This window comes from Pelodiscus sinensis, chromosome 5 (assembly GCF_049634645.1).
Source record: "Pelodiscus sinensis isolate JC-2024 chromosome 5, ASM4963464v1, whole genome shotgun sequence".
Taxonomy (NCBI): domain Eukaryota; kingdom Metazoa; phylum Chordata; order Testudines; family Trionychidae; genus Pelodiscus; species Pelodiscus sinensis.
Window position 1 is genome coordinate 7,193,195 of NC_134715.1, and position 20,685 is coordinate 7,213,879.

At 47.1% G+C, this 20,685-nt stretch overlaps 1 protein-coding gene across 1 annotated transcript in view; it reads left to right on the forward strand.

Annotated features, from left to right (window-relative positions):
* The window catches only part of GC (GC vitamin D binding protein), a 49,331-nt gene extending 45,861 nt beyond the window's left edge, over window positions 1–3,470 (forward strand). Inside the window, exons 12-13 of the mRNA XM_075929412.1 lie at window positions 935–1,023; window positions 3,289–3,470. Of these exons, the coding sequence (XP_075785527.1) occupies window positions 935–988 (54 nt within the window). The 3' untranslated portion in view covers window positions 989–1,023; window positions 3,289–3,470. The remainder of the gene's footprint in view (window positions 1–934; window positions 1,024–3,288) is intronic.
* The last annotated feature ends 17,215 nt before the right edge of the window (window positions 3,471–20,685 follow it).

Sequence of the window (20,685 nt, forward strand, 5' to 3'; positions counted from 1 at the left end):
CTTATGCCTCGTGAAACGAGGTTTACAGGATTGGTCAGCAAAGGCTTCCCCAGCCGACAGATCCGCATGTAGACTGCTGCGCTGTGTCGGATCAGCTGATCGTCGGCACAGTGCAGTGGCCATGTTTATTTTAATGAAGCTTAGATTATTTAAATCCCTGCTTCTTTGACTATGCTAAATAAACTAATTTACATGGCTCCATCAATGGAGCCATGTAGTCTAGACACACCTTTAGAGACTAACAAATATGAGCTTGAGTGGAGAAGCAAAGGAGGACTCTCCGAATTATAACAGAAGAAGAAGCGGCGGGGAGGAACATACCTGTCGATTGTAGAGCCAGTACTTCTGAGGTTAACTGAGTGGGCTGGAAGTATTCCATACTTAGCTTTTGATGTCAATGAAATGTTAAGTGTAAGGGAAGCTGGTTTTCTAAAGGGCCATCCAGTTCATGTCTTTGTTCAGACCAAGGGAAACAGTGTCAGACTTGCGTAGGAAAGTCAATTCCACGCTCTGTCTCTGTAGTTGGCTTGTGAAATTCCTTTGTAGAAGGATGGCTACTTTTAAGTCCATTAATGAGAGCCCAAGCAGGTTAAAATGGTCCCCTCCTAGTTTTTGTGTGTTAACATTTCGGGTGTCTGATTTGTGTCCATTTATCATTTGTCACAGAGACTGTCCAGTCTGGCCAATATACATGGTAGAGGGGCATTGCTGGCACTTGATGGCATAGATCACATTAGAGGAGGTGCAGTTGTATGAGCGCCTGCTGTGGTGGCTGATGTGATTAAGCCCTGTGATGGTGTGGCTTGAATAGATGTGTGGACAGAGTTGGCAGCAGGGTTTATTGCAGGGGTGGGTTCCTGGGTGGGCGTGACTCTCCTTATTGGTTTATAAATAAGCTACCGCATAATAAAGGACTCTTTTGCCTCGTTTTCAGATTAACGCTGAAGTTGGACACACATGTGACCACAAATCCTGCATGTTGATCTAGGTGTGGAAATACCAACAATAACAAAAGCTCCCTAGGTAGGTGCCAAGTCTGGTAGGGACTTTGTAGGTAGGTGGTGTCTATTGTGTGACTTAACTGGTAAATGCTTCGTGGGACAAGGACCGGATGACTGCAGACGGAAGCTGTGGGCCGCCATTTGTCAGGTCTTTCCACGGACTGGGCGAATGAGAGAGCACAGTAAATGAATTACTTGCCTTAGAATGGTGCTTAGTGCAACCTGTGTGATTTTAGATCAGTTTTTAGGCATGAACTCTGAACACAAGTTACGTGCTTTAATGCTAAGGAATAAGCCCTGCCCCTCCTCCACCAACACCAAAGGCTCCCAGCAGCTCAACTGGACCAGTTGGGTTGAATAAGAGGACTGGGAGCACAATCCTGCCTCTTCTTCAGCACAGGCGAGCTTCCATACTGGTGAACAGCAATATATTTGCCCAGTGTACGTGGGAGCTAGGGGCAACATTGTCCACAGGGAAAGACAGCCACAATAGAGCAGTGCATTCAGGTGTGTCTTCACAGCAAAAGTGAGCCTGAGTTATAATGTGTGTGTGGCGTGTAACTCAAGTCCTGTCCACACACAAATCCACTCCCCTTGAAGGTTGGCTAGCTCAAAAGAATGCTTAGTGCAAGCTATCAGCTGCTAGCATGACCTCTTCATAATGGAGATGCAAGCAAGCATCCCTGGAGAGCCTTTGTTCCAGCCATGCCTTCCCACAATTCCTTTCAAGTGCCCAGAAAAGCCAGAGAAGTTCTCCCACAATTCATCGGGAGAGATGTCATAGAACGGATCGGCTTATTACAGTGCTAAGAACCATGGTCTGTGTCCCCAAAAGCCTTCGTACCTCGCTTCCATGCATATAGTGACACCATGGATTTAGCAGCTCAAGGGTTACTTCAGTGGTGCCATTCTCAAGAGCAGTAACTCGAGTGCACAGAACTCAAGGGGAGCCTGCCACAAAGACATACCAGAGGATAATGCAGAAGAGGAAACTGCCGCATGGGACCAGATTCTCAACTGGTGCAGACCACTTGTAGCTCCATTTAATTTAATAGGGCTCTACCAATGCACGTGAGCCGAGGAATAACCATTGTTGTTTTGTCACTATCCTGGCCTAAGTCGAGATCTTTGCTGACTTCACCAAATGCATTTCTTCATGGGAAAGGCTTAGCAAAGGCATTTTTGTTCTGAAAGGGAGAGGACAGAGACTATGCTCTTGGGTCATTTTGTTCCTTGTACAACCTCAGAAAAAACAAGTCTGAATTTTTTTCCTTTTGATCATTTTGCTAATAGAATGCAGAGTTTCAGGAGGCATTTTTAGTCGAGAATTGTTTGATCAGTTGGTTGGTTGTATTACTTTGTTATTATGCAATAATCATGTCCTTCGATATACAGTCACATAGACTGATGTAGAAAAAGAGAAAATAACAATTATCCTTGGTTGTAGTCACTGTTTTACTTGAGATGGGCCCAGACTTAATCCCTGATCCAAACACATCCAAACTTTGGGGACATTTGTATCCTAATCCACATACTAGATCAATTTCCACTTTATAATTATTTTGATCATTTGTTTTTGTTTTTTACTTTGATTTATAAGAATCATTGGAGGAAAAAACAACAGCAGGAAGACTTTCTAATTTGCTTTGATCCTAGTTTGGAAGCTAGACTTAAAATGGATTTGAAATCAATGATTCCACATTTAGCACCTTTATTGATCCTTACTAGTGTGTGTTCAGTCTTTCATCCAAAACTTCAAAGGCTTCGTAACCAAAGACGAGGAGGAGTAAAACAACTTTACCCATGGGGATAAGGAGGGATAGAGACATTCACTGACTGTCCCAGGTGTGCAGAGCAGAACAGCTGGGAACAGAATGTAACTCTCTCTAGGAGGATAATAGTTTTTGAAATGAGAGGGGAAATTGCCACGCTCTTTTTAGTAAATTAATGCACAAAATTGGCAGCTGACATTCCAGGCTGGGATTCTCAAGTCAGCCAGGTGGAGCTGTCACCAGTGAATTTCAGGAGGAGTTGGGTTTCTAACTCCCACTCATCCCTTTGACTGTCCCCCCCTTCATGCAATGTTTCATGGGCCTTTTACAGAACTCAGCAACATGTATTTGATACATGGACATCCTTTTTCCACTTACAACAAACTACATTAGCAAGGTCCCTGGCTCAGCAATCCTGGCTAAGCATCAAAGGGAAAAGGAACCCGGCATGAATTCCTTTGGATGATTCACTTCTATAAGCAGCATAATCTTTGGTCATTGTTTCACCTTTGTAGGTGCAAAGCCAAAGCAGCAATGAAAAGGAAGAACGGTCCTCCATTGATGGGGATGCATGAAGACCTCTGCTTTCCCTGAGTCACAAGAAGAACCTGAAGCAGCATCACAACTTCTGGTCCGTTCCAACAGCATTATGACTCGTGTATATTGTGACCTCAATAAAGGCTTGAGTAGCAGATGATTGTATTCGCACAATGGCGTGTTTAAAGACCATACTTGCAAACACTGAGAGGAAATCTCTTTGTAGTGAGATCCGACCAGCTCAGCTCGATCAGATCCTTGACATCAGTGGAGCTACCCCCACTTACATCAGCTGATTCTCTGTTCTAATAACTCAGGGGGAAAGAGAACAGGAGTTTGGTCCATTTTTCCCACCTCAGGGCGTTTGGCTGGAGGAAGACAGCAAAGCCTGAAAGACATTTTTTTTCATTTGCAGTCAGCTCAATGCAAAGGCGCCTAGTGCAAAGGCGCCTAAATATGTGTCGACTTGTTCCACTCAGATCTGTGTCAGGAAAGCAGCCCAGCCTGCGGCATGAAACGTGTACTTATTAATTGCTACAGCAAACAGTGCCAGCTGAGCTCCCTTTTAACTGGAGCTGATCCCAAGCAGCCAGAAAGCAATGCATTGACCAAGGCAGCTGGGCAAGGTAACAGGGCAGCCTGCCCCTTTTAAGGCCCCAGAGGCCTGCGGCTGGCCAGCCCCGCCCCACCACGACTGAGCAGGGTGTGTCCGACTGCTTGGGATCAGCTCCAGGAAGTCAATGGGATCAGCTTAGGATCAGCTCCCTTCCTGTCAATGGGAAGAAGGAATGTGGTGTGTTCTGACTAGGAGTGGGAGAGAAGTACTGATAGGCTTGAGTGTGGGGCCTCTAAGCCATGGGACTAAGTCATTGAGGTGACTGGGTAGAGTCACAAAAGACAAGGGGAAACTGAGGCTGCAATGCTGTGAGGAACAGCGCTACTGAGATTATAACAGGGAACTTCTGGTTGCTGATTTTTTTTGTATAAACTATAATGGCAAATGAGCCAGCAAAAAACAAAACAAAAAACATTTTAAAGCAAGCTGCAAACTACTCAGGGATAAAGGACAAATTCATTTGATGTTTTACTTACCACAGTCCTTCAACCAGAACTAGCCACAAGCCTAGCTGCAGAGAATGGGCATAAATGTAGGTGTGAGGCTGCCAAATTGTGTGGGTAACAGCAGAGCTCCAGTCCACATTTCTCACGTTTTCCTACCTGCGTCTCTGGGTGGCCACGAAAGCTTTTCCTTATTCATTAAAGCCAACTTAGGGCCAAAGTTTCAGAATCCCAATTGACACTTTCAGGGTGAAGAAATGCCAAGGCACAATTTCCAGGGAAAAACCCTGCAGATGAAATCTGCCCCTTAAACCTATCCAGAATAATTCACCAGCTCTCCAACAGGTGGAGCTTGCGCTTTAAAAAAAAGAAGAAAATCCGAACTAGAAAAGTGAAGAGCTATTAATGCGAACTTGTAGAGGCAGATGTTAATGGCAGGAGAAATTGGCTTTGTAATGCGCTAAACAAAGACATTAACTAGTTGGCACATTACACAGCCAATTTCTCCTGCCATTAATATCTGCACTTTCACATCAAAAGCTATGTACTGGACACCTCCAGCCCACTTAATTAGCTTCATTAACTTGGGTTCTACAATTAACAGGTACTACTTCTGCTGCTGCTGTTATAGATCTATATCTATATCTATTTATCTTGATTTCTGTTATTTCCACTCCAATTCATCTGATGAAGTGGGGTTTGCCCACCAAAGTTCATGATTCTATATATTTTGGTTAGTCTCTAAGGTGTCATAGGCCCACCCAGTGTCAGTTGTGTTAGCTAATTTCCATCGGGGAAGGAGAAGGCACTTAGCATCCCACAGTGGATTCCATGCCTCAAACTGATCTTCTCGCAAAGGACGTGGTTGACCTTTATGACAACCTGAAGAGCTCAGGTTTGCTTTTCCCATGCTCTCCCTGCTAGGCAACTGCTCTGCTATCATCTTAACCACAAGATAAGGAAACTCTGTCTGAGATAACAGACCTTCTCTAATTTATTTTTATTAGTTACTTAAGGAAATTCATTAGTCCCAACTCTAATGCTCCTAACTCAGAGACATCGTTACTTTTGTAAGATCTTTTGGTTTGTCCACTAGATGGTGATACGTGTCCTCTGTTAAGAGTTGTTTCTTCACTGCTGATCCATGATTTCCTTAGCAATGGGAAAAGCCTTTGAGTTTGAGAAAGTTAAATACTCTAATCCAGTGGTCCCCAATGCGGTGCCTGTGCGGTGCCTGCCGGGGCATTTATGTGCGCTTGCCTAGTGACCAGGGCTGGCCCGAGCCATCCTTGCGCCCCGGACTCTGGGCGCCCAGCGCATGCACAGTCCCCACCCCGGGCACACGATGCAGGCATGGTGCTGCCCCCGGGCTCACGGCACATGCGCTGGCCCCCACCCTGGGCGCATGGCACGTGCACAGTGCCGCCCCCGGGCACACAGTGCATGTGCAGCGCTGCCCCCGGGCGCCCGGCAGCCCCAAAAAGTTGGGGACCACTGCTCTAATCCAACCCCAGTTGGCACTCCCCAGCATTTGGATGCATATTATACAAGGGGCAGGGCCCCAAACACGAACTGATTCTGAACATGAACAGATTTGGGGGCAATTCAAAGCCCAGACCTGGGATCTGGGGTAAATCCGTCATCACTAATTTCCCACCACACAGTTCAGCCTATGCATCACCATGGCTGATGAAGCTAAGGGATATCTGACTGTCTTATGCACACAGACTTCTAGATCCAAGGATCCTTTTCTTAAGGAGTGCTAGATGGGAGCGCTATATTAGATTATAGTCCAGTTTGACTCCTAAATAAGTGGCAACTTGCTGGAAAGGGAGTGGGCAGCACAGTCCGTAAAGGGGTTGGTGGGTCAGGCGGTTGCTGAGAAGGAAGGTTGTGCCCTCAATGTATCTGCACTGAAGAGGTAAGTGGTCAGAGCATTCATGTCCCATTTGAGGGACTCTTCAACACTACAGAGCTCAACACCCGCACCTGCAAGATAAATGTCATCCACATATATCCGCTTACTGGCTGGGTTGTTGGGAAATCGTAAGTGCATCTGTCGAAAGGGAAAAGGAGCAAAACTAGGTCCGTGTGGGGAATCCATGATAGAGAGGCCTAAGCTGGCTGATTTTGTTTCCAGCTTGCAAGCTGAAGTTCTAATTCATTATTGTCTCCACGATGAATCACACTATGGAGTGCCAACCAATCCTTGCAGCAACTTGGCACCCAAACTGCACCGTGATCAAACGCCGGGGCCACCAGGACAGCGCCAACTTTCTTGGAGGACATGTCTGCTGCCTTCTCGTCCGGCTGCTTACTAGGGATGGAGAGGGGTACCCGGTTAACAAGTGTCTGACCTGGACTGAGCAGCCCCCATCTGTGGCGCAGTGCAACAGGCCCTGCCTGGTCCAGATGGAAAAGCCCCCACCCGCACCATACCACGAATAGGGGGCCGCTTCAGCCCAGCCAGGCCTACCATGCTATGCCATGATCAGGGGGCCGCTGCTGGCCAGTTAACCATAAAACATCTAGTTTAACTGGTTAACATTTTAAATGGGATTTTACATCCCTGCTTCTTACCTGGTTTTCTTAGGAGAAGAGACTTTACCCCCTTCTAAAGTTAGTCAAGTCAAGGGCCACAAGTGGTTTTTTAATCCATCCCATCACAACAGGAAAATCCTCTCTATTCTGCTCCCATTGAGACGGTGGGGGAGGTCAGGCTGGGGGGGGGGGGGGGGTGAGGTATGTACAAGCCTGTAGTCTTGACATTTTCAGTTTTCCATCTAATCTTCTGCTTTCTGTTCTTTCTAATCCTCATACTTCACAGTGACTGAGCAACTAAACGACTTACAGGAGATTTGCTGATGGCACAAATGTGGGGATTTCAACGCGTTTGGTGCTATCAGTTTTCGCTGAGCGCAGGGGCTTCCTCCCTGGGCCACTCAGCGGACTTGCTGATGACAAATGCTAGGGATTTTTCACAGTTCTGCAGGGACCTGGGAGAACTATAATATACAAGTTAAAAGGCCGCAGGAAACACTGTGAAGTCACTTGAATTTGCCACACTCGCTAAGTCCCAAGTTAGTGCACTACAGGATGAAACTCCATAATCTGGACTTCCCTGGTACGGCATTGTTGGGGTGACCCCATCAGAGTACTCAAGGGGATAAGCCGGCAGGCTGGGGCCAGGAGCGTTGCGAAACTAGGGGAGCTGCGAGGAGGAGTGCGGAGCCCTTGGTCACCGAGGGACGGGGGGAGAGTGGAGTTCGCTGTCACTGGGGAGAAGGGCAGCAGCAGGGCTGCCAGCGGGAGCACAGAACCCCCAGAGCAGGGTGCTGGGGGCTGTACAGAGCCCCCAAGCAGCAGCAAAGCTGCTGGGTGGAGCATGGAGCCCTGGGAAGAAAGTGGAGCCACCAGAGGGTTTGAAAGGGCTGGGGAGCAAGAGGAGGTTCTAGGCTGGGGGTGTGGGGTCTGGGAGGGAGTTAGGGTGTAGGAGGGGGCTCAGGGCTAGGGCAGGGGGGATGCTTTGCTCAGGTCTCTCCCGGTCGATGCTACAGCAGGGCTATCAGCAAGTTCTCTGACTGCCCTTGCCCTGCGCCGCTCCTGGAAGTAGCCGGCACGCCCCAGCATCCCTGGTTCCCATCCGGTGGGAGCTGCGGGGGCAGGGCCTGCAAGTGAGGACAGTACATGAAGCTTCTCTGATCACCACGAGCCAGTGCTCGCAACGCCAGCCTGGGAGCGAGAGGGGAGCCAAAGCTCCCCAGAGAGCTGGTGATTCAATAAGTCAGAAAAGTAAGGAAGAAACCGAGAAAGAACAGTGCAGTTGGGAGTTTGGATGGGGAAGGGGGGAGGAAGGGGACTGGGTAGAAGATTTCAGCTTTGGATATGTCTCATGAAACAATAGGCATCTGGTGTGCTGAAATCTCCAGACCCTTCGAGGATCAGCCATGGCTATCTGTGTAAACGCTGCATTTCCAAAGTGGTGCCATTTAATGGGAGCTATGTGGCAAAGAGAAATATCCTCCATTTTCAAAAGGGGCTAGTGGTTTTGGGAGCTCAGACGTGACATCTCCTAAAGGGGCCTGGTTTTCAGAAAGTCTCCAACCTCCAGGATATAAAGCTGCAAATGTATAGTCTGCACCCTAATGATTAAACCCAAATGAGTCAGCATGACACATAGGAAAATACCATGAAGCCAAATGTAACTGAATTTGGATCTGCTTTGTAATGCGATAAATAAGCTGACACGCAGGCGGTGGTATGCATTGCCATTTTGAAAGGGTTACAAGGAATGAAGTGAACAGAATTCAATCCAAAGAGGGAAACTTTGTAGAAGATGACATCAGCAGTCAGGAATAGAAGTCCTCCTCCGCAGTTCTAAGCCTCAGGCCAGGTCTACACTAGGAGAGAAAGTCGACCTAAGGTACGCAACTTCAGCTATGTGACTATCACAGCTGTAGTCGACACTTCTTAGGTTGAATTTGCTTGGCGTCCCCAGTGCGGGATGTGGACGGGCGAAACTCTCCTGTCTACTTCCCTTACTCTTTGCAACCCGGTGGAGTCCCGGGGTCGATGGGGATGGCATCTGTGGTCGATTTAGCAGTTCCTTACTAGACTTGCTAAATCAAACCCTGCAAAATCAATCTCCATATGTTGATCTCCCAGTAAGTGGAGACAAGCCCTTAGTGAGCACCATGGAATGTTTCAGGGAACAATGCCAACATCAAGGCCAGCAGCAAAACAAATAGCAAGGAGCAGCCACATGTAATTAACCATAGACCTGGGAGGCAGCTCCAGAAGGAACTCCTCCAGGAGTGTACAAAGGTTTGTTAGCTCATAGCATTACGTAGGACAGTTACCATGCATTTGAATCACGTGCTGAGCTCTTATACTTCCTGGAGTAAATTTTAGTGATCCCCTTCCCTGATATAACAGCCTACAGAGTCAGGCATTACCTACACTAGAAAGGGCTTGCTATACACTAAAAAGGGTACAACTATATAACAAAAGAATGCTTTTGCCAGTAGAGCTTATACTGATGGCATCAGCAGTCAGGCGAGATATTAAACAACTCATAGGGGAATTAGGTGTCAATTCTCAATGACTTTCAGGGGGATTTATACTCCTAAATCCCTTTCGCTTCTCCCTAATTAGACAAACAGGGAGTTAGATTTCACAAGACTGCAGGAAACTGTAGTTGCAAAATGGTGTCTGTTTGAAGAGCATGTCCTTTGTGTGAAGGCCAGTGGTTATAATTTCACTACTCCACTGTTCAGGCATCAATACAATATTTCCTGACAATAATGCATTACCTGAGATATAAAATGAAATAAGTTCTTGTTGAGTCAGGTTTGTTTGCAGTGCTACCAAAGAAAATTCCATTTGTCATTTGTAAGTAAATAGTCAACATCGTTTATTAAAATAATGATACTCCTGCAATCTCGTTTCACATAAAGGTAGTTCAAAGTCTGAGATGAATGACTCTGCTTATCCGGGCATTAAACGATAACTTGCCAGGGCTGTAAATGCCACAATCTCTGAACTTTGACATGGTATAATTATTTGCAGAGCTTGAATGGAGCATGAAATTAAGAGGCATGGGCCGTTCTTCCACGTTACCTCATGTTGGGCATAGTGGGGCCACTTCACAGTGCCACAGTAAAGATCCCTGGACCAATGTAAGTGTTTGCAGAACTTTTCTTCTCCATGACATCAGAGCCTTTCTGCAAAAAGATGGAACGTCTATGAATGTGCAATCATTCTGTTGATTAGATGGGCGTTCTTCTTATTGACAGCCATGTACCAGATCCGGAGCTGAGGTAAATTGGCACAGACCAATGGATACTGTCTGCTTTTATGGATCCTTCTCGGCCTGGGGCAACTCTCTAATGCCCTGTGGCCAAAAGGCTGGAACCCTGTGGGCGTTTCAATGGGGGAAGGGCACATCCCACCTCTTTGGAAGGATATGAAGGAAACATCCTGGAAACTCATGACGGTTCCTCTTTCCACACAGGCAAGATTGGTGCTCTGAGTCCAGGCCTTCGGATTTGATTTTTTAAGCCTGAGGTACAAACTGAGATGTGGTTAGAAAGCAAACCTGGGGACATAATGTTGACACTCACCTCATCGTGTGTTATGGCGTACTCAACACATCTGTTATGCCATTTGGTGCGATTTTCCCCCCCAAGTTTTCCCAAGTCCCCACTCCGTTCTTTCACCTCACAACCATTCATCCTCCCAATTCAATTTTGAAGCATAGGTAGCATCCAAGGGTTCTTTTCCTGCATCCTCCAGTAAGAAACATTGCTATTATTATCTGTTGAAATTCATTTAAAAACTTACATTCTTTTAAGATTGTTTGCATGGCAGAGTTGACTAAATGGGCAGCTATTAACTAGTCCCTTGCTTTCGCTTGTGGTTCTAAGCCGCTCCTTAGAGAGTTGGCTAAATTCACTGGCTCTGTTCTACAAACTGATTAGAGACTAGACAAACACGGAGAACTATGTGTTCCGAGAGAAAATAAAAATTGCAAAATCTGGCCAATGAAAGAGCAGAGATGCTCCCCCTGAAGGGTCAAATTGTTCTGAAACCTCTATCAAGATTCCTTCTTACTCAAGATCACAGACACCTGGTGGAGTCAAGGGCAGGAAAAAGGAAACCAACGTGAAACTGGCAGGGACCGCAGGGTGTTGGCGAGTCTATCAGCCTACTACTCACCATGTGGGAGAGTGGTACAGATCAACTTTTCTGAGCTGCTGTATATGGCGCATAACCATGCTGACCAGCTTGTACTCTCTCCACTCCATCAAAAAGCTAAAGCTAAAGGTCCTGAAATCCCAGTGAGGCCAGGCAGAGCTTGATACATGGAAGCAGCTTTGGGGATGAGTTCTATGATCGTGATCCATTAACACACTTAAGCGCATGCTTCACTGTAGGCACCTGAATTCTTCTGCTGAATTGTATTGATTTCAATAGGATTCTTATGTGCTTGCATTTCAGTACCTGTTAAACAGGTTGCTGGCCGGGGCTTTCATGTAGGTTGAATACTATACACATCTTTGCCTCTGTAACCAAATAAATACAACCAATTGTCACTGTGGCGCTAACCTTTCTTACAACACACCCACCACTGTACAATGGACAAAGTGTGAATCATTCAGCCCATTGTTTCTGTTCTACATAAAGTAGGCCCAGCTTCTGCACACATCAATTTTTCAGATCTCTTGTTTTATGTGCACACGTCATTTTCATAACAATAAAAGAAACGGTTTCTTCAAGCAAACTATTTTTGACATTGTAGGGCTATACCTCCAGCTCTCAGCCTTCTTCTTCTAATTTGAATGCTTCAAGTAAGAACTGGGTAACCCCGTCTTAACAAATAACGTATGTGACAAATGTTGCCTCTCTTTCTATTGGTGAATTGTTCATGGGTAGATCATGGTCCTTCTAGAGCTATTTGTTGTTTGAAATTATTTGCCAAATAGGTTCTATGAATAACTCCCCATTGTTCTTAAGTAGCTGTTTACATATATCTAAAAAACCTTCTACAAAGCTACAACAATTCAGACCAGCTGAAGATCTGTCCCAAGGAGAGAAATCATGTCTCACTGAAGTCAACAGAAGTTTTACAATTAACTCTGATAGCATGTGTTCTCTGGTTTGGATGAACATATATACGTGGTACAATCAGATTCTGACACAGATACTAAGGCTAACGAATTTAGAACTCACTTTCTTTTATTATTTTCCAATTTCAGCTTAAAATTCACTATTCTGAAGATTCTTGCCAGTGAACCTGGTTACTGGAATATTTGCTAAAAGCAAATGGATTGCAATCCCGTCAAAGCAAGGTCATTTGAAAAATGGTTGCAGTATTCCCCCGCCTGTGCATTCCATTAAGATACTGCCTACATATGTTTGCATTCCTCTTTACTTTATGATCCATAATAATGTCTGTGTTTGGGGAGGAGAGATTTTTAGACGCTGTCCCTTATTTCATAAAGTGCCATAAACTAGAATAGGTAAGCATAAATATGTATAAATGGCCCCTAACGATTAAGTGAATATTGTTTAAATGGTTACATTGTAAACACCTCACCTCAGCAGCTGCAATGATATGAAATAGCACTTTCAGACTTATTCATTGTACATTTCAATTAGCTCATTCCAGAGAACCCAGCTAATCTCTGCCCTATGTTGATTTGGGCCTTGCTTTTTAACTCTACGGTGGTATGTTTAACACCATCGGCCCGTAAGTGCTTGGCTCCTGAGTTTTATTGTTTTACAATTTCTGCGCCAGCTTGAAGGAGGAAAGAATGGTCTTGACTGCTGAGATAAAGTTGTGTTTTATTAATAGAAACTTAGATCAAATGAACAGCTTGCAGTGTGCCTTAGACGCCAATGTGTAATACCACAGGTATGGAACATAATATGGTGGGGAAAAGGGTTCACAGGAGAAACCGCTTTTTTAGGCTTTCATTTAGATGACATGAAATCTTGGCCCCACACTGAAATCTGTTGCAACACTTCCATCAACTTCAATAGGTGCAGGATTTCTTTCCTGGTTTGCAAATTATCCCTTGCAATGGTGCCCAAGTAGGTGGATCATGTTCAGCCCTTTGGGCACAGCCTCTCACTCTGCTACATTTTTATAACTTAATTGCATAGACATTTAGTGGGAAAATTCCTATTGGGTTCAGTGGGATCAGGACTGGGCCTCAGAGGAAAATTCAAGCCTGTGCAATCCCTATGTACAGTAGAAGTTTGATGAATCAAATGTGTTCCATTTTTGGTCACATGGATGTAAGCAGAACTAACGTGATTCAGAAAAATTCTACTGTGTATCTGTCCAGGGCTGAGGAATTCCACCTTGTACGAGCAATGCCGTAATGGGAGTTCTGATTGGTTAAGGAGTGCTTGCTTAGGTCGGTTGACTTTCAACACTCACAAATTGCTGAACAATTTATTTTGACAAATTTCCTCCCCGTTTTTGTCCAAAATATCCAAAATCAAGCAATCATAATTTTCTTGAATGTATTAACTATTCAGAATTAATAATTTCAGCAAGTGATTTTTGGCCAGTTCACTGTTTACAGCAGTTCATTGGGAGTAGAGGACGTTGGAATTTCAAGATGTATCAGTGGTGGCTCCCGGGGCAGGAGGAGGGAGGGAAATGTTGCTGGCTCCAGCCTGCATCTCCTCTGGGGTGGAAGAGGGCCAGGGAGGTTGGTTTTGGGGAAAGGAGGCTACTTACCTACGTCCAGCAATGTGGAGAGCACCGACTCTAGCTGAACACTGTCTTCCCCTTCTTCCTCCTCCCCTCCCCCATGGTCTCTCCTCTCTGTAGTATAACTATTTCCCTGTGCTCACCAATGGTCATTGAGGAGCAAAACTGTCCCTACTGTCAGCCCCCTCCCTTTCCGTGTTATGGAAAACAATCCCATTTTCCTGGCACATCCCATTTTCCTGGCACAACCAAACCCAGACCTTGCTTTCAGTTAGGGTCAAAGGAAGCTGCAAACCAAATTTGGTGGTCCTAGCTCGTACCGTTTAAGAGTTCTTGAACAAATGGACTCATGGATGGATGGACACATATTCAGTATTATGTCCTCATCTCTTTTGCCTTGCTGTGATTCCAAGCAGTTTGTTTGAGCTTGGTCTAAAGTAAAGAAGGTTTCATTTCAAGGAGTTGTTTACATTGTTTTAAAAATGGATCACCTCCGTATAGTCTGCATGCAATACATGCATACATACATATAATATGATGAGGACTGATTTAGCTACAACTACTCAAGAGAGAGATCTTGGCGTCAGTGTGGATAGTCCTCTGAAAACATCCACTCGGTGTGCAGCGGCAGTCAAAAAAGCAAACAGAATGTTAGGAATCATTAACAAAGGGATAGAGAATAAGATAGAGAATATCTTATTGCCTCTATATAAAACCATGATACACTCACGTCTTGAATACTGTGTACATATGTGGTTGCATCATCTCAAAAAAGATATATTGGCATTGGAAAAGGTTCAGAAAAGGTTTGGAACAGGTCCCATATGAAGAGAGATTAAAAAGACTTGGACTTTTCATCTTAGAAAAGAGGAGATTAAGGGGGATATGATAGAGGTCTATAAAATCATGACTGGTGTGGAAAAAGTGAATAAGGAACAGTTATTTACTTGTTCCCATAATATATAAGACCTAAGATTTACTAAATGAAATTAATAGACAGCAGGTTTAAAACAAACAAAAGGAAGTTTTTCTTCATGAAGTGCACAGTCAACCTATGGAACTCCTTGCCAGAGGATGTGGTGAAGAGTAGGACTTTAACAGGGTTCAAAAGAGAGCTAGATAAGTTCATGGGCTCATCAGTGGCTATTAGCTGGGATGGGAAGGAATGGTGTCCCTAGCCTCTATTTGTCTGGAAATGTCTGACAGGAGAGGGATCTTGTGAGGATTCCCTGTTCTATTCACTCCCTCTGCAGCATCTGGCAGTGGCCACTGTCAGAAGACAGGATACTGACCTAGATGGACCTTTGGCCTGACCCAGTATGGCCATGCTTATGTTCTGATGTCTATGAAGTCTCTTGTTATCTCAATAGCAGCGTTCAATCAGTGCTCTCCGCAGCATGAAACACTCTCCAAAGGACGATGCTGTGTTGCAGCGAGCCTGAGTCTTTAGCAATAACTCCTGCTGTGCATATTTCCTCCTTCTCGGGTATATATTCATATGCCGAAGGGCAGCCTTCTAGTCCCATAATTCACAGCTGACATACCTAACATTTTATTCCAGCCTCCGTTTGCAGAAGCAATAAAAATGTTAAAAGGCGGCTGATTACAAATCTGAAAGGAAAAACAGTTTTGAGCTGCGCCCTCATTTTAGGCAAAGGAATTTAAATTATTTGGCAAAGCCCTCTCCTTGCGAAAGGAGGAACCGTGTAATGGGGGAGTCGTTTGAAAAGCAGCTGTGCGAGCAATAGGCCCAGAACTTGCTGCACCGCTGTCAAAAGTGGAAACATTCTGTGACGGTCTGGTCTGTGGGAGCGTGGGGCCGTAGCATGGGCCTGATCCGTCTTGCGGTCAGAGGGTTCTCTCAGCCCACGAGGCTTGCTGAGGAGACGTGCAGGAGGACAGCCCGTGCCCGTTTCACCCTGGCATCCTCACAGAGGGCACCAATTAGCTAACAATTAGCCAAAACAGACCCAACTCATAGAATCATAGAACTGGAAGAGACCTCAGAAGGTCATCAAGTCCAGCCCCCTGCTCTAGGCAGGACCAATCCCAACTAAATCAACCCGGCCAGGGCTTTGTCAAGCCGAGACTTAAACACCTCTAGGGATGGAGACTCCACTACTTCCCTAGGTAACCCATTCCAGTGCTTCACCACCCTCCTAGGGAAATAGTTTTTCCTAATATCCAACCTGGACCTCTCCCACCACAACTTGAGCCCATTGCTCCTTGTTCTGCCATCTGTCACTACTGAGACCAGCCTCTCTCCATCCTCTTGGGAACCCCCCTTCAGGAAGTTGAAGGCTGCTCTCAAATCCCCCCTCACTCTTCGCTTCTGCAGACTAAACAGACCCAAGTCCCTCAGCCTCTCCTCTTAAGTCAACTCTAACACACAAGGGGACTGTTTAATGTGGCACAATGGGATGTAACCAGCAGTAGTGTGACGTAAACAGACCTGAGGCAGTGTGGGGACTGGCTGACCTATTGGTGGCTGGGCTACAGAGGGAGGTTGAGGAGCCTCAGCAGGGGTGGGGAGGCCCAGGGGCTGGATCCGGCCCCCAAGGCTCAGGGCTCCCCGCCCCCCACATTCCTTCCTTCTCATGCTGGTGCTCCAGCCCCCTCCCCACCCCCTGCAGGGCTGGATCGCACAAAATCTCCTAGCCCGGGCGGGGGACACACCAGTGAGAATTTGTGTGTTGTTTTTGGTTTTGCTTGTTTGGCTTCTCCCTTAGGCGCGGCCCCTGATCGATTTCTCTGTGGCGTTCGGCAGCCCCACGACCGCCTGGCTGTTGTGTATTGGGTTGTAGACATAGATCTTGTTAGAGTAACTGAGTTAGGTCACTGGGGACAGCCCATCTGTGTTGGGCTTGTTCTAGTGAGTTCTGTGCTATGCGATAAAACGGACACTTGCAACTACTCAAGCTCTCTGCATTTCCACTGATTCCTTCCTATACTGTACTGTGAAACTCCCCATGACATAACATGTGCTACAGCAATAGCCGGCACAGTTGGATTATTTAGCTCAAGGAGTGGAGGCCAATACCCCTAGGAGGACAGATTCCCAGATTTGATCCTTGCTGCTGCAGATAAGGTTGCCAGGCAGACCCCGCCAAAAAACCTGACACTTGATTATGGGCGGGGGTGGGGGGAGAACTGGCCAGGAGGTGGGCAGTGCAGGAAGCAGAGCTGGCGGAGGGGAGGGGGTCCGGGGCCATGGGGCTAGACGGGAGGAAAGGGGGGACGGGAGATGGGGGGACGGGAAACAGAGCTGGCAGGGGGGGTGTCCAGGGGCCACGGGGCTGGTCAGGAGGAAGGGGGGAGCCAGGAAGCAGAGCTGGGGGGGTCAGGGGCCGCGGGGCTGGACTGGAAGGGGGGGGCTGGAGAAAGGGGGGGCAAGAAGACCAGGTGGGGGGGCAGCCACTGGCGACAGCCAGAGTCCTTCGGGCCATGCCCCGGCCCCCCCCTCACCCCCTGGCTTTTGCATGCAACCACAGGGCTTCTAACGCCAATTGCGGCCCCGCCTCCCAGTTGCTCCCCTGCCCCTGCCAGGCTTCCGTCCGGCACCCAGACGGGAATTCAGAAAATACCGGACATTGCACATGTCCAGTATTTTCTGAATTTTTCTACTGGACAGACGGTGCAAATACCGGTAGAAAACTGGACACCTGGCAACCCTAGCTGCAGACTCACCTATGGTTGTGGTGTAAGGCTCTGTCCTTATCCAAGTCATTTCCAGGGGAGCTTACTGTGCCCCCCTTTTTCCATCTCCAGTGCTGTTGGGGGCAGGACCCCAGACGTGAGCTAGAAAGGGGCAGGCTCTTTCCTTGGATGAATACTGGGAAGGCATCTCGTGCCCCATCCTCCTGAGTGCAGCCAAACAGTGGACTGACTCTATCTTGCCCTAAGTATTTAGAAACCTGCAAAGAGAATGTGGGCAGAGCAATGGCCAGATCTATCGTATTTGCTCGATGGCAGCCAAGAGAGCAAATGGGACATCAGAGCAGGTGGGTCAGGCTGCCATTGTCACCATCTCATCCTGACACTAAAGGCTGCCCTGGGATACCCCTGGACTCATTGTTCTAACGAAGAAATGAAACCTCGCTCCCACCTGGATTACTGAAAGAATGTTCTAATACACACGGAGCCCTGGGCTACTGTGTGTAGGTTTCTCTTCTCCTCCGCTACATGCAAGCCAAGGAAACCGTCTGAGACAACAAAAATAAGCGTTTCCTATGCTGCGTCTGTTACTTCACATGGTCTAAGTTTTCCAAAGGCTATTGAGGAAACAAAACACACCTGGAATGAGCGGCAAAGTGCTGACAGGGATTGGAAACTGGCTAAATAACAGCAAATAAAGAGTAAGAGCATTTACATCGCAGCAATGGCTTAACAAGAGGGTGCCACCACGTTCTGTTGCGGTACTCTGGAGAAAGAGAACAGTGAGGTGTGTAAATCTGCAGAAGGCACGATATTATTCAGATTGGTCAAGACCAATAAAAGCCGAAGCAGCTTCCCCAAGCTAGGTGAATGGACAACACAAGGGGGGTTCTGTACTGTGCTCAGGAAAATGTAATCAATTAAGTTAGCTTTCTAGGCACTTATATGGCCCTTATCGCCACAGGGACCATAACAATCACTAATGAATTTTATCCTCTCAGTGCTCCTATGAGAGAGAGAAGTATTATCCCCATTTTACAGAATGGGAACCGAGGGGCAGAGTGGGTGAATTAAAAGTCTCTCAGGATGTCTATGAAGTTAGGTTCCTAAAATTCCAGGCCGGTGCTCCAAACACGAAACCATTTTTTGCTACTAAATCCAAATCTCTATTCCAGGGCTGGGGAACATAAGCTTTGCATGAATCCAGCCCTTGAGGCTTGGGGCTCCCCCTCAGCATTGGGGTGCCCACACTGGTGCTCCAGCCCCTTTGCTGTTCCTCCCATGGAGCTGGAGCACACAAAATCTACTATCTTGGGCCTGACTGATTTTTCTGTGGGTCAGTGGCCCCTGACCCAAAAAAGGTTCCCCACCCCTTCTCCACTCAATGTGCAAGAGCCCAGAAAGCAAATAAAATGGTAGGCTATCTACAGAATGGGGCAGAAAACAATACTACATCTATTAGAATACCGTAATGAAAATCAACGGTGGGCCCTAAACTCATTCACAGCCATCCTTCCTCCAGAAATCTAGAGCAGGGCGAGAACAGATCCAGAGACAGGGAGGCAAGAATGATTCGAGCCACATGAAGATTTCCGCTGGAGGAGAGACCGGGGCTGCTTCATTTAGGGATGAGAAATCAGAAAAGACATGAAAGAGCTGCAGAAAATAACGAGTGGTAGCCTGACGCTAAATGGAGCACTCCTGTTTACTCTCTCCTAACAGAAGCGGCGGCAGGTTGAAAACAAGCATACGGAAGTACTTCTTCACACAATGCATAGTCAACTGGTAGAACGCATTGCCGGGGGATGTTGTGAAGGCAAGAAGTACAACTGGGTTCAGAAAAGAATGAGATAACTCTAAACCCATAGGGGCAGGGATGCAGCCCTAAGCTTTAGATGTCCCTAACCCTCAGATTGCCAGAGGCTAGGACTGGACTACAGGACATTGGCCAATTGATAACTGCTCTGTTCTGGCTCTGAAGCATCTAGCAGCAGCCGCTGTCAAATGACAACATACTGGAGATGGACGACTGGTCTGACCCAGCCCAGCCATTTCTCTGCCCTTAAGAATCAGGGGACCCCTAGTAAAATTAAAAGGGGGGAAATTTAAACATATTAAACATAGAAGCTTTAACCCAATGAATTAGCCTAATGGCCACACACTATATTTGGCGACTGTCTCTTAGCAGGAGTAAGAACAAGGATTTGACAATAATGAGCACAGTTAGGCAAGCGGCGTGTAGGAGGGTACTGGCCCTTTATATAGAGCTCTTGGTCAAACAAGGCCCACATCCTGGTTCAGGGAGGAACAATGGAATTCTGGGAGATGTAGTTCTGGGCATTGTAGCCTGGGCAGCTCTGTGTGCTGGGAAGGGGGTGCAGGGAATTAAAAGAGCTGCTTGGTTCTCATTGGGCCTGAGTCAGTTTGTGTGTGTGTGTGTGTGTGGGGGGGGGGGGGGGGGGGTCTCCTTTTCCATGGCTATTGGAAAAGGGTCACGTTTGTGCTGAAGAGCCTTGGAAGCTTTGGCTTGGTGAAGTGGTAGGAATAGCCGGGCCTCCCTCCCCTTCACAAAGTGCCCAAGATAAAAGGGAGAGCTACAGGAGTCAGGCAGGAGCAAGCTGTGTAAAGGAGCCTACAGCAGCGCTGGGAAGAGGCCTAAAGACCAGGCTGCACAAGCAGGGGAAGGAAGGGCGCTTGGGCCTTGACCCAGAGCATGCAGACTGCCTGGGGGAGGGGGATGCTGTTGCAGAGACAGCCCCCTTTCACCCAGTCCCCTCTGCAGCTGGGTGGGAGCTGATTATAACCCTAGCAAACCACCTGGGGCTAGACTCTGCTGCTGCTCAGCTGTGCGCAGCCCAGTTTGCACCCTGCAGGGGAGGAGAAAAGAACGTGGAGACAGAGGGGAGAAGGCCCTGCCAGTCCTCGGAGAGGGAGGGTGTCCCTGAAGGGGTGAGTACCAGCTGGCTGGAGCCAGTGTTTATTTGGGCCTTTTTTTGTTGTACTTCTGAAAGGGTGGGATTTTCCTAATGGAGTGGGAGGTAAATGTTAAATCACCCATGCATGCTACCAGCAGGAGTCTGTGGCCCTGCTAGGAAACTGAGGCAGCAGCCATGACTAACACTAGAGAGGGGGGTGATTTTGTGGTGGTAGGATTTAAAAAAGGGGGGGGTACAATTCTTCATGCTTTTGGGAATGAGGCAACCACTAACAGTCAGGGCTCGCATGAGGCTTTGCCTTTGGTGGGTTATTCCATGACTTGACTGGTGTGGGGTTTTGTTTTTTTCCATCTTGTTCTGAAGCAGTTGGTACAGACTGCTGTTGCACTAAGGCAAGTCCTGTGTTCCTGGAGCAGAGCAGAGCTCATGGGGCCTTGAGGAAATGATAAATGCAGCTGCTGCTCAGTGGTTTGAGCATTGGCCTGCTAAACCCAGGGTTG